Below are 12767 nucleotides of genomic sequence, written 5' to 3'. Positions count from 1 at the left end.
ATGTGCATTCTCTCATGTTGACAACCGGTCAGCTCTGGATTTGTTCAGGATGTTCCGTTTTATTTTTTAACCACCCTTGCATGCTGTTGTTGCACTATTTAAAGAAATAGATAGATAGTAAGCACCACGAAGAAACATTACAATTGCTTAAGTTTATACGATAAATGAATCCTCTTAAATGAATGCATTAAAGAAACTTCTGTTGGTTTACTGTGGCTGTTTATTTTCATAAAACCATTTCTGACATTTCATGTTCTTCTTGGGACGCGACCCTGAGCTTTGGCACTGAAAGCACTAAAGCAGACAACCTCAGACCTGTGTGAGAGTACAAGTGTTAAAGCAAGTCATTGAATAAAAACAAATTAGTTAACTATGCCCAAAATTGATGAATTGAATGAAAATTGAAGAGCAATGATGACGACACCAAGACGTGAAACAATAGTAACTGACTATTAAAAATATAATAAAAGCATGGTTATTAAACATATTTACAACAAAAAAAAAGTACTTTCAATAGATTTATTGCTTTTGAGGCGTATACTCAAATTTTCAGTAACAATTTCAAGTAACATTTGCATCACAGTACCACGTACGTTAGCTGTTACACATCCACACTGTTGACAGTACAGTGCCATTTAATATTTACCTTACGTTACCATCAAATGTTTATTCAAACAACTCCACACAAATAATCTGGGACAGTAAAATGTTGAACTATGGCACAACTCAAGTTGGTCAATAAATAATCAGTGCTCATTTTAGCACTATGTTTTACAGGCAAAAAACAACACGAGAAGTATGAAGTCAAACTTTAAAAACAGTGCAACTAAGACGCTGGCCAAGGTGAACAGACATAAATAATGAGACAAAAAGTGTATCAGTATCTCTCCATGACATACGCTGCAAAACCGTTACAACTGTCTAATTCTCCGTCTTGATACTGTGAGGATTCAAACCGGGCAGGTGAAGAAGAGCAGCCACACTGCACGCGATGACCGTCTGGCACTACTCATGTCTGCAGGATGAGTCGAGCTGCTCTCCCCTTTTATACTGGATCAGTCCTGCTGTCTGGCCTTCTCTGAGGGACCTGGACAGACACGTATCGTATCTGTTGGGGGAGAGTACGCAGAGCAGAGAGGACACATCTCCGCTGTGGCTCTGTACGCAGATGGGCTGGTAAAGCAATCTCACACCTCCTCCAGGTCTCTCTCTCTCTCTCTCTGTCTGTCGGTCTGTCTCTCCTTCTAAGGGAGAAAGAAGTTGATCCGCTGGGGGATGGATTTGCATCCCTGTGCTGAGAACAGTCTCTCCTCTTTGGGGACATACAGCATCGCCTTGGCCACCTCATCCAGCGTAGCTTCATCCGTCTCCAGGCCTCGTGCTGCGTAGGCGTCCCGCGCACAGAGCTTGACATGGCGGTACTCCAGAGGCAGGAACGGCACGAAGAAGTCGATCAAGTGGCCAGACATCAGCTCGCTTTGAGCGAACCCACCTGGGAAAGAGAACCATGCTTAGAAATCACAATTAAACACAATTAAAGTGCCACCAATCCATGTTTTGTATTAAGCTAGAAAAGACTTGCTTTAATGTCAGAGGGTTGCTTTTATCACTGATCCATGAATCAATACTCCAGGCTGCAGCTCTATGCTTACTATCAACTCACTATTAAAATGGTTCACTTCCTGCCCAGGATGAAATGGCAGAGAGTTAAAGTTAACAATTAAACTGCTGAAGAGTTAAACTGCTGAGGAGAGCTGAACATCTGGAAAGCGTCTGAGCGAGCATACCATGAGACTCCATAGTTTCAGCTCGTAGACGATGCTCCAGGTCTTCCATACCAATGTCCTCTCGATTTTGACCGGAGTGCCAGTAGTCCAGCGCTACATCATTGATCGTAGCTCCACCAATATTACTGTAGAGACAACAGGCACGTAGAAAACATGATGGGAAATCTGTGAGGTTGTTGACGTTTATGGAGAATTTCGATTTTTTTTTTTCTGGTTTGGTTCACTGCATCAGTATAACAGATGAGGATTGGCTTTTTGTTTGCATACTGTCTTTAAACACATGAGCTTTATACGTAAAGGGTCGGTGTGTATGATTTAGGGGGATTTATTAGCAGAATATAATGCTACTAATAATATAATATTCATAACTATGTCTTAATTTATGTGTCATCACCTGAAAGTTTTCGTAAGCTTTGAGAATTCTACACGAATATTTAACATGTGATATTGTATATGTTTTAGTGATCCCAGGCCTCTCCCACATCGTGTATTGAAAAATGCGTTTCTTCATTTTAGATGAGCTGCCAGAATACCAGCGACAGAGGCGCAACACATTCAGAGTTTTTGACCCAGCTTCAACCGACAGGACGTGCCCGACATACAAACCAACCTGAGGAAGAGGAAGATGGCTCTGCGGTAGCTGACTCCGTCTACGTTGTCGTAATGATCCATGTAGGGTTTGATGGCATCAATGAGGCCTGGGTGAAGCTTCTCAGCCTCGTCGAAGATGAAGAGAGTCTGAGGGCAGCGTAACACCATGTCCCGGATCGCCTCTCTCAACTGGCCCTGGAAACAGAGAGGAGGACCAAACCACAGTTAAAAATCAGTTCAGACTTTATATATACTATCATTTACACTTATATATGAGATATTAAAGGTGCTCAATGCAAAATTCAGAGCATTTCTACTGCTGTCGATTACAGAGGGAGAGAGACATCATTCTCTGCTCAGGTAGACATTACTCCATTATATCTTTACAGAGCAAATATATATATGTTTTTGCTATATTAATGCTCAGAATATAGTATGGAGACCTTTTAAAGTAATAGGACAATAAGATGCATTTCCCACTGCACTTTAGTCATAAGGTACAAAAGGTAATTTAAATGTTTTATGTTTTATTTCTATCATTAACCATCTAAATCTACCTTATAAAGGAGACCGTGTCAAGTCACATAGCAGAAAAGTCCACATATGCAGATTCTGCAGACTTTGATAGTATTAGGGTTTAAAGGTTACCATGCGTACTATACCCTGTTACATCTGGATTCATTTGTTTAATAACACTGTGTCAACATTATTTGGAAATCTAATTCAGTGATTGTGTAAAAATGTGGTGGGACCACGCTGGCACCTGAGACCTAGTTGGACGAACACCAGGTTCCAAAAAGCCAAACATTTCAGTACGTGTAGGACCAATGTTTGATTTGAAGCATCTGTCCAGACCGTTATCATTGATACGCAAAAGTACAACACACAAACTAAACATCTAAATAAGCAAGCACGGAGTCACTGCCAACGTGTTTTCCTGGCACAGAACGGCAAACTCTGTACCAAGAGGGCTCTGCATGTCTTACCTTGTACGTGTCCACCAGCCTGGCATGCGGGAAGTGGAACGGGGCGATGAACAGTCGGACACACTCGCTCTTCACCCCGTCGCGGTACAGGTTATCAGCGATGACCCGGGCCACAAAGTTCTTTCCGGTGCCGGACCAGCCATGGAAGGAGAGTGTCAGCGGCTTGTTGGACTCTGGGTTGTTGATGAAACCCTGGATGGCTTTCAGAACCACAGACTGAACCAGGTGCTGCCCGTGGAGCTTCGTCTGAAGGTCCCTCGCCAGACCTGCACGTGTGCACAGGAGAGTGTGTAAAAACGGCAGCAGCAGATAGATAATTAGTCCTAGCAGAGTTACACTGCTATTACATCTGCAGCCCAGTATATTGTTAGAAGTCCATGTGAAGTCAAAAATAAGACTATTAATGCGACTTGTATAATCCTGATGTCATTGTTAGAAAAACCTTCAAAAGCTGCACGTTACATTTGAAAATAAAGTTGTACATCTCTACAATAACAGACCAATAGAGTATAGTTATATTCCCTTTCTGAAATGGTACATAGTGAGCTACTAACCATGTTGTAACACCACCGAATAAAAACAAAAGTCATAAAAGAGTAAATGTAATTTACACTCATGCTGACTGCAGCTCACTCAGACCCTCACATGCACCGAGCTGGAGTGCGATACCTGAGATGTTGTTGGTTATCCTGCAGTCTCCCGATTCACAGCACTGGCCCAGACTACAGTACCACTGATGCAGCAGGCTGGTGTAGTCCTGAGAAAAACCTGCCCAAAGGTTCGTGGTAGGAACAGCTAACAAGACAACCACTGTTATATATCAATAGTGTAAGTCAGGATAATCAAGGAGGAAATTGCTAACTTAAATGTAATGTAGCGCGCATACCGGATATGTTTCCATTTGTGATCAATTTGACAAGCCATAGGCTACATAGCGTTTGATAGAAAAGCTTTCCCGACATCTCTTACCTTGCTGTGTAGCATCGTCCTGGTTGGGCTGACAATCCCCCTCCCATATATTGCAATAAATATAATTAAAATAGTAAGTAGAAACATTGGAAATGCTGTCGAATTGGAAGAAGTCGGCCTCTGCGGACAGAGCCAGGAGCACAGGCAGCAACCACGGCACAAACATCGGTGAAGAGGATGGTCCGAGGCGGCCGAAGCTGGACTGAGGCTCTCCCGTTTATTCTGACACGGCGTTTTATTGGGGGCCTGCACACAGGGATATTTAACCCTCGCCCCTTCAATGGTAGCGAAGGCGGGGCGGTTTTCCCAGCTGGTCTACAGCGCATGCGCTCACAAAGCTCCGCCCGTCTTCGAAGGGAGTCACCGCTTTCGGTCTCCGGGTTTTTTTTTAAACTGCATCGTAACATTTTAATATCCGCCGAAAGAACCCACAAGTAGAAAATATGTATATCGCTTTGTGCTCTGGCGGTCTCTGTAATGCAACAGCCTGAGGTAGAGACCATTTATGGATAGTTATATGCAACGGTCCTTAAGTACATAATTTCCGGTAACGATAAACGTCACTTTCGTTAATGTGGGACCAAAAACCGGTTCATTTACATGCCACCATTTATGTCAAGCAATTAGGAGACATGGACATAATCCAATTAGTGCAGATTAAACTCTAAAGAGAACACACACACAACAGGCAGCATTGGTTTTGATCGTTTATTGACACAATTATGTACCAACATAATACAACTCTCTTTATATCCTCGAGGCCCAGTGGTGAACCTCAGGTCATCAAGAACTCCATGGCTTCATTCTGGGGGGAGAAACAGATTTCTCATTAAAATAAATCAGGGCAAACAGCGACACAAAACAGTTTACTGACCACACGGCCTCAGAAAATAATGGAACGGTAGGAGTATAATCAAGAGAGATCATTTGGCAGAATCTTTTCATCACAGGTAGAGTGGTGAGTTTATGGCATCCACAGAACTTCCATCAGAAACGTTAAAATGCTTACCATGGTCAGTCTGACAGATCCAGCCCCTTCCTGGGGAAGAGGAAAAAAAAAAAAACCAACCTTATTACAAATCAGTGACTTTGGTTGATTAAGATTTAATTCGCTGGGTTACTCAGTAACAGAATTTCCACATACAAGTTCAGGTCAGACATTTGTTAAGACATCACTGAACCCAAGTCACCGCCAGTTTATTTTATGGGAGGATTTGCATTCTCACCTCAGCAGACACGCTGACATTTTGTCCTCACGACTGTCACAATCTGATTTCACCTGCAAGGAGAAGAGCTTCGTGTAAATTAAGGCGAATAAAAAGTAGAGTTATTTTCCTAGAAGCAACAATCCAGATCAGATTGAATTATAACTTCCTCAACGGGATCAGAGACCTGATTCAAAGTCATCACATCTGAATGACATTAGCTGCAGAAGGCCAATCTGTGAGATGATACTTACCAACACAGAGCAGTCAAGATTTTCCAGCAGGAAGGTTTTCCATGCCTGATAGGAAGAGAAGAGTTGTGTTATTATCTTTTGTATTTAACACAAAGGGCTAAATGACAACTGCATTTGATACATCAGATAGGAGCGAAAGACAAATGCATAATCGTCATGGTGTAGTCTGTTGAACTATGCTCTCATCATTGTATCAAGCAGCATGGGCCCCTTTCACAGCAGCCATTTTGCATGCATTAACATTATGGCCCCGTTTCATTTAGATGGCACATCCTGGCTCACAGGAAAGGCTTAAACACAATTTTTTTATACTAAGTGACACCATCTGCTGACATTACCACAGATGTAAAAAATGGCTGCTTTGAAAATGCGCCCATTAAGGATCATTTTACTTCAGCCTCTAAACTCACCGTAACTTCGCCTTTTGGACTGCGAGCTATATCGTAGCTCCTGAAAATAGAGAACATACATTTTTAGAAATCCGTGTAGGAAGCTAGTGGCCTCACTGGTTTTAGAGGCCGACACATCAGATAGGAGCGAAAGACAAACGCATAATCTTCATGTTTAAGTCTGTTGAACTATGCTATCATCATTGTATCAGATGAATTATTAATGTACTTTATGCACAAAATCACCTTTTTTTTTTTTTTTAAACGTGGATCCAAGCAAGTTAAACTTGAGCCATGGACAGGGGACCACCTGCAAGTCAAGACCAGTTATTAGAAAGAGCTCCCATTTTAATATGAAGGCATTTCTTAGTCGGCATTTCTTAGTCAGCACTGACTCAGTCAAGTTATTTCACTATCGTCAGAGATTCCCAATTGTTTTTTAAACAGCTAGCGGTGCAGCCAACTAAAGCCAGACTAGAGGCAGGCCTTGTCCCATGCAGTCAGAGATGTTGGCATTCTTCATGTTAAAGCATATAGTCATGGGGTCACTGCAGCAAGGTTGCTCTTATTTGGTAAGGGGAATATTGGAATTGCAGTGAGGCACATGGTAGAGGCCTGCTACTAAAGTTATTTCCTTCAAAGACACATTGAGCTAAAAAAAAAAAAAAAAAAAAAAAAAAAAAAGACAGAACATGGCCACAATAATGGACATATAAATAGCTCGTCTCCACCTGGTGTCACAGGTAAATCTAAATAATGTGACTACAATAAAGTAAGACAAGAGGTCTTTAAGTTTAAGTCATAGTTACCAGTTGAGCAGCAGAAGAGCAAGGACTATAGGAGATGTCGCAATGGCTGATGGGAAACTATTTCAGTGGCTAGTGCCCCTGCTGGCCAATCATTCCTGAAAATTGAGAATAAGTTTTAAAAAGCTGTGTAGAAATCAAGTGGCCTCACTGGTTTTAGAGGCCGACACATCAGATAGGAGCGAAAGACAAACGCATAATCTTCATGTTTAAGTCTGTTGAACTATGCTATCATCATTGTATCAGACCAGTTTTTAATTAATGTACTTTAAGCACAAAATCTCACTCACCAGCAACTCATCCAAGTAAGTTAACCGTGAGCCCAGGACAGAGGACCACCTGCAAGTCAAGACCAGCTATTAGAAAGAGCTCCCATTTTAACATGGAGGCTCATCTTAGTCAGCACTGACTCAGTCAAAAGTTATCTTTCACTCTTGTCAGAGAGATTCCCAATTGTTTTTTTAAACAAAAGCATCATTGACAGCTTGTTTAAGAGGGATGCTGGGTAAAATAACATAATGCATTACCTGCTGCAATGACGCATCATTGAACAGTCAACGTGAACCACAGTAGGACCACCTGCAGGGAAACACAAATAATGAGCAATCAAAACAATAATCTTGAAACCTGAGGCAACATGTCTTCTGTGCCTCAGATAAGTCAACTGGTGGGTTGAGAGTATCGTCATCCATCTTGTCGAGAGTAGCAAATAAATGTCATCACAGCAGCACGAGGAGAATAAGAGGCGGACTGATGCTTCTCTGGGTGTTAATGTGGTGGGTCCAGCCACAGCAGATATTTTAATGTTTTAAAGTCTGCATGCTTAAGGGCCAGAGGCTAGTTGAAAATGACACTATGGAAATCAGCAGACACCTCAGAGAAGCATAAATCCATCTCAACTATGATTTTAAGTTAATAGAGCCTCACCTCATTTGCTTCTGCCGTTGCTTCATGCATGGCACTGAACTTTCAAGACACCTGTTGAGAGAGACACACTTTAGTACCATTTTGGTCATATTGAGACAAACTTATAGCTAAACTGAAAGTCTCAGGGTAAAAAAAATTCTCAGAAATCACATCTGTCCACTACTCTTCAAACATCACAGACTTCCGACTGGAGAAGTCCTTTTTCTAAAAAGAAAAGCAACTCACCATCATATTATGCAGATTCGTTCACAACCTGAAGACTTATTTCTCAACCTGAAGGAAAGAAGCACTTTAAGTTACGTAGAACTACCACGTTTATCTTTTGCAATTATGAATTATTTAAACCTAATTAAAGTTATGATATAGAAAAGATTTCTGCTTGCTTACCATCTTAACTCCATCTTCATTGTGTAGTGATTCTGTCAGACGGCCTGTAAGAAAATAAAATTGCATTTTATTTAGAGTTAAATAATGTAGTTTAAACGGCAGCTTATCCTGCCACGTACTGTACACGCAGCAGCTAGCGGTGCAGCTAGCTAAAGCCAGCCTAGAAGCAGGCCTTGTCCCATGCAGTCAGAGATGTTGGCATTCATCATGTTTAATCAGATGTCCCTACCAACATTAATTTCATCATATAGTCATGGGAATGCTGCAGCAAGGTTGCTCTTATTTGATAAGAGGAAGATTAGCTCGTTTGCTAGTTAGCATCGCAGTGAGGCACGTGGTAGAGGCCTGCTACTAAAGTTATTATTTCCTCAAAAGACACATTGAGCTAAAAAAAAAAAGACAGACCATGACCACAATAATGGACATATAAATAGGTTGTCTCCATCTGGTGTCACAGGTAAACATAAATAATGTGACTACAATAGAGTAAGACAACTACACGCAGTCTTTAAGTTGAAGTCATAGTTACCAGGTGAGCAGCCGAAGAGTGAGGACTATCTGAGGGTGCGGACCGCTTTTATAGGAGATGTCGCAATGGCTGATGGGAAGAATAGTTCAGTGGCTAGTGCCCCTGCTGGCCAATCGTGTCACATAATTTAATACATGAATTAATTAATTAATACTGTTTAAAAAAAATATTATTTATATATATAGTTATTATTATAAAAAAATATATACATAATCACTTAAGGTCCGTGTATTGATGTATTGATTTGATGTTGCTGAGCTTACACTCACAAAATGGACCCAAAAAGACCCAGGTTCAAAGTGTTTCAATTGTTTTTTCATAATTGAATTAACTATACATTTTTTAGGGAATTAATGGACAATATCAAGTAAGGCTGGTCCCGTAATTTTAGCTTATCTTCGTCTGGCTATTGTAGAGAAAACCAGTTTCAAAATCTAGTTTTAAGAATATGAAGATTGTATTGTGCATGTTCATAAATGCAGTTTTGTTTGACCTAATTGATGTAGTTTAATTGACACCAGTTAGTGTTTTTGTAGCTTATAGTCCTGGTTGGTTTCTAATAGCTGTCGAGTCATCTTTCCTCTCTGAAGTCTGTCACAACGTTCTGAAGATCAGACTTGAGGCAAAGCTCATTTGAAATAACCAAGACAATATCCCGCAGCAATAAACTCATGGAGATTTAATATTATGCATCAACAAACAGGAAAATCTGATACAATCAATGGTTATGATCAAAATTAAAATTAAAAATACATTTTGATTGCTCTCCATCAGGCGATACTGAGTGATACTGAAATGTATGGCAAGGCCTCGATTCAATATAATTTACAAAGACATACCATGGACAAAAAAACGAAATAAAAACTAACAAATTTAGCTTGGACACTGAATTTAATTTGGCTCGTTTCTAAAGGCATTTCTGTATGCTTAAGAGGATTAAATTCACCAGCAAGTTTTCATACACACAGCACCAGGAATATGTCTGTCTTCATAGATCCTTCAACAGGTTCCTTGATTCATATTCATTGAAATTGTCCAGATTCATCTCTGATGTGAGCTGCATTGAGAGATATTCTTGAGCATCTTCAGGTGAAAATTGTTTATTTCTGACTTTCATCCAAATATCATTGCATTTATATCCAATCTATGTAGCTGTAAATAAGATAATGACTGTTTAAGAAAGGAGAGGTGTATAGTAGGATAAATATTGCCCTCTATGTGGTGATCTAAACTAATTATTGGACAAAGAAAATGAAGTGGACGAGAAAACAGAATCGTCAGAACAGTCTGGACTCAAAGCCGCAGTGTTTCAAAAGTCTACTCTGGTTCCACGTTTTCACTCTCCTCATCCCGGGACAACACGTGAACCATCAAGGTGATCCAGTCTGACGTCTGTGGGTTCGGAGAGGAAACCGGGAGACGTTTACAGACTTAGTCCTAGTGTTCCACGTCATCATGAACCAGCAATCCAGAAAGACAAAAATATGCAAACAATCATTTGTTCATAAACACCTTCAGGTAACATGGAAACATTTTCAGAGGATTGTTTGTTCTGTCCAGAGAGAAAGTCCCGTTAGCCTTTTATCTAAATCTTTTTGGCATAATGGACACCCATATTTGTCCTTTAAACAAGCAATGTTAATGATCTCTTTATTGCATATATTCCACAAATCTATCACAACTCTCCCAATCAGTGAGTTCAGACGCTATGGCTTGTGTCGGGCTTTGCTTGTGAACAGTGTGAAGGACCAAATAGGCGACGACTTTGACCTGAAACGGGAACCCAAAACACCAAAAGGGTAAATGGAATGATTCCTAAAGATGTAAAGCCATCAAGTTCATATCCTCAAATATTTTTTACACTATTGCCAGAAAGAAAAACAAACAAAAAGAGCATCGGAAAAAAAAAAAAAAAAAAAAAAGAATATATATTTATATATCCATCATATGTATATCTATATATAAACAACAGTTACAACTATTTGCAGGCTAGCGGAGAATTTCTCCCCCGCCCCTTTTAAGATTCATCACTTCCACCGTTATAAGGCTGTCAGACTCTCGGAGGGGGCAGCCGCTTTCTTTCCTCAGTCACCAGATTCCCTGAGATGTAGAGCGCCGATTTCTTTGTCAAGGTTTATTTGATTTGAACACCATCAACCATCAATTAGACACACCCCTTGCCTCCCCCCTCCCCAAAAAAACGTTTGTGTACGGAAACGAGTGGTGCTCTGGCTCGTCCTGTGGAGCTGATGGAGTGTGCCGTCGTGAAGTTTGACGCACAGAGTTGAGAGACGAGATGTGCCAACCCTCCCGTCTTCACTGTGCACTGCAGAGTCCCGTCTTGGCTGGGTGGTGGGTATCGGTGGCGGTGGAAGTGAAATTGCCCAAATAAGGAGTTGAGCATTAACTAGTATTTCACATTTACATCTTAAATGCTTTTCCATTTGATTTCATTCATTTCCATATTGTTGTTTTACAGTCAAATGCAAAGCTGTGTACATATTCAATCATCAGTCATTCCAAGGCTTGGAAAAGAAGTGGCTTTGCAAAAGAGTTCTTATGAAGACTCTGCTGTGTGTGCATTTCTTTATGCATATATGTATGCTGTGTGTATCAGAGTGTGCGTCGTCTTCTCACTGCCGCTGAGAGGCTAATCTCTTTAATAGAGGCTCATCGTAGACCCAGCACTCCCCGTCCTCGTGGAATAGCTGCAGCAACACACAAGCAAAAACATCGTTTATAATCAAATATAAATCTGCACAACTATCTGACATTTCTAACACTGATTTTGTCTACCTGGGAAAATAAACGTGTTGAATGCCTTCAATTTCCTGTTATATCACAACAACACAAACGGTGTACAATCTGTTAACTTGAAAATAATTGAATGTTTTCCTTTTGCTCATGTAACCCCATGCTGTTGTAAGAATATACAGAGCTTTAAAAAGGTGAAAAGATGCTTGTTAATGTCCCAGCATTTTGTGAGTGTGTAGTCTAATGTCACACAGTGTTCCTGTTCTTTCTGGTAGATGAAGAACAGACAGTCTCACCCTGGTCTCCCACTGCTGCTCGTTCTCCTTCCTCTCTCTGGCTTCGGCTCTCTGTTTCTCCTCCAGCCGGTGTTTGGATTCTGTTGCTGAATCAATGTCTCTGCGCTTCAAGTTCAACGTCACATCTCGCCACAATCTGGCGAATGGAAGGGGCGAAAAGACAAAGAGTTTTGTTTCTGAGTGAGGGACTTCTTTCCTTGATCCTAGGTAGGTCCGCCATTGTATGCAAGAGCAGTTTAAGTTCTCACCTTCGGGACTCGTAGTCAAGCTGGTCTTCCAGTTTTCTCACTTTCTTCTTAATGGTGCCTAACCTCTTAGTGTCTATGAACACTGTGTTCTCCTGGAATCACACAGATTCATATATTAATGTGTTTATTCATAGCTAAACCTTTTTCCTTTAGTAGGCATTCAAGTGTAATGAATGCCTACTTTAGTCTCCAACACTAAATGCAGGCATGGGAAAAAGAAGAGATAAAGAAAAGACTCACTCCAGTTGCCGACTTGGCATACATCACTCCGTTCCATTCTCCTTCAATGGAGCAGAAGGACTTCTTATCATTGGGTGCACTGAAAGAGAGATAGAAAAGAATTGTGGTAAAAAAAAAAAAAAGGTCAGACTCTTTCATACATAATCAGTCTTTGAACTGTGATTAAAAACTGTGCTGTGCAATCGTTTTCCCTCTTACAAAATCTCAGCGGTTATCCTGTGCTTCTTTCCTCCGTAGAAGGGTTTGGTGTGGAACATGATGGTCGCGCTGTAGCCCGACTTGGAGCAGGAGATGTTGCACTCGCCACCCAGCTCCACCCACGGCACGGTCAGAATCGACCTGGACAGACAGGCTAAGGATCAGTGACGCACATATTAATGACCAGAAAGATGTGTTGCA

At 41.0% G+C, this 12767-nt stretch overlaps 2 protein-coding genes, 1 long non-coding RNA gene and 7 other non-coding genes across 15 annotated transcripts in view; all 10 read right to left on the bottom strand.

Annotated features, from left to right (window-relative positions):
• Window positions 1–158: 158 nt before the first annotated feature.
• Window positions 159–6246, bottom strand: tor3a (torsin family 3, member A). Its single transcript, XM_031864364.1, has 10 exons — window positions 6203–6246; window positions 5793–5837; window positions 5560–5612; window positions 5343–5372; window positions 4334–5138; window positions 4034–4159; window positions 3365–3630; window positions 2398–2573; window positions 1788–1912; window positions 159–1492 (listed from the first exon to the last, which is right to left on the bottom strand). The coding sequence occupies exons 5-10, from the start codon at window positions 4497–4499 to the stop codon at window positions 1245–1247; spliced, it is 1107 nt and encodes a 368-aa protein (XP_031720224.1). The 5' UTR covers window positions 4500–5138; window positions 5343–5372; window positions 5560–5612; window positions 5793–5837; window positions 6203–6246; the 3' UTR covers window positions 159–1244.
• LOC116392693 (small nucleolar RNA SNORD47) lies at window positions 5213–5286 on the bottom strand. The gene has a single exon (XR_004213352.1). It is a non-coding gene; the product is annotated as a small nucleolar RNA SNORD47 (small nucleolar RNA).
• LOC116392695 (small nucleolar RNA snR60/Z15/Z230/Z193/J17) lies at window positions 5907–5989 on the bottom strand. Its single transcript, XR_004213354.1, has one exon. It is a non-coding gene; the product is annotated as a small nucleolar RNA snR60/Z15/Z230/Z193/J17 (small nucleolar RNA).
• Window positions 6247–6310: 64 nt separating the features above from the next.
• On the bottom strand, window positions 6311–6393 carry LOC116392690 (small nucleolar RNA snR60/Z15/Z230/Z193/J17). The gene has a single exon (XR_004213349.1). It is a non-coding gene; the product is annotated as a small nucleolar RNA snR60/Z15/Z230/Z193/J17 (small nucleolar RNA).
• A 50-nt stretch (window positions 6394–6443) lies between these two features.
• Window positions 6444–8866, bottom strand: LOC116392671 (uncharacterized). The gene is made up of 8 exons (XR_004213345.1): window positions 8831–8866; window positions 8302–8345; window positions 8140–8187; window positions 7915–7965; window positions 7515–7566; window positions 7278–7326; window positions 6991–7085; window positions 6444–6491 (listed from the first exon to the last, which is right to left on the bottom strand). It is a non-coding gene; the product is annotated as an uncharacterized LOC116392671 (long non-coding RNA).
• Window positions 7151–7233, bottom strand: LOC116392696 (small nucleolar RNA snR60/Z15/Z230/Z193/J17). Its single transcript, XR_004213355.1, has one exon. It is a non-coding gene; the product is annotated as a small nucleolar RNA snR60/Z15/Z230/Z193/J17 (small nucleolar RNA).
• Window positions 7391–7473, bottom strand: LOC116392689 (small nucleolar RNA SNORD79). Its single transcript, XR_004213348.1, has one exon. It is a non-coding gene; the product is annotated as a small nucleolar RNA SNORD79 (small nucleolar RNA).
• Window positions 8032–8096, bottom strand: LOC116392692 (small nucleolar RNA SNORD75). The gene has a single exon (XR_004213351.1). It is a non-coding gene; the product is annotated as a small nucleolar RNA SNORD75 (small nucleolar RNA).
• Window positions 8479–8559, bottom strand: LOC116392694 (small nucleolar RNA SNORD74). Its single transcript, XR_004213353.1, has one exon. It is a non-coding gene; the product is annotated as a small nucleolar RNA SNORD74 (small nucleolar RNA).
• A 628-nt stretch (window positions 8867–9494) lies between the features above and the next one.
• The window catches only part of osbpl9 (oxysterol binding protein-like 9), a 39436-nt gene continuing 36163 nt past the window's right edge, over window positions 9495–12767 (bottom strand). For all 6 annotated transcript variants that reach the window (XM_031863959.1, XM_031863960.1, XM_031863964.1 and 3 more), the window contains 5 exons: window positions 12567–12707; window positions 12369–12447; window positions 12129–12220; window positions 11881–12016; window positions 9495–11538 (listed from right to left, as the gene is read on the bottom strand). In XM_031863959.1, the coding sequence (XP_031719819.1) occupies window positions 11464–11538; window positions 11881–12016; window positions 12129–12220; window positions 12369–12447; window positions 12567–12707 (523 nt within the window). In that variant the 3' untranslated portion in view covers window positions 9495–11463. The remainder of the gene's footprint in view (window positions 11539–11880; window positions 12017–12128; window positions 12221–12368; window positions 12448–12566; window positions 12708–12767) is intronic.

The sequence above is a fragment of the Anarrhichthys ocellatus genome, unplaced genomic scaffold (genome assembly GCF_004355925.1).
Source record: "Anarrhichthys ocellatus isolate YVR2014 unplaced genomic scaffold, GSC_Weel_1.0 scaffold30, whole genome shotgun sequence".
In the NCBI taxonomy this organism is placed as follows: domain Eukaryota; kingdom Metazoa; phylum Chordata; class Actinopteri; order Perciformes; family Anarhichadidae; genus Anarrhichthys; species Anarrhichthys ocellatus.
This window is presented reverse-complemented; position numbering and strand designations above follow the sequence as displayed.

Excerpts from the sequence above, each read along its gene's own strand:
- tor3a (XM_031864364.1), bottom strand. The coding sequence starts at position 4,499 with ATGTTTGTGCCGTGGTTGCTGCCTGTGCTCCTGGCTCTGTCCGCAGAG. Across the intron at positions 3,631-4,033 it reads GATAACCAACAACATCTCAG|GTCTGGCGAGGGACCTTCAG; the intron begins GTATCGCACTCC and ends GCACACGTGCAG. Across the intron at positions 1,913-2,397 it reads GCCATCTTCCTCTTCCTCAG|TAATATTGGTGGAGCTACGA; the intron begins GTTGGTTTGTAT and ends TTGTCTCTACAG.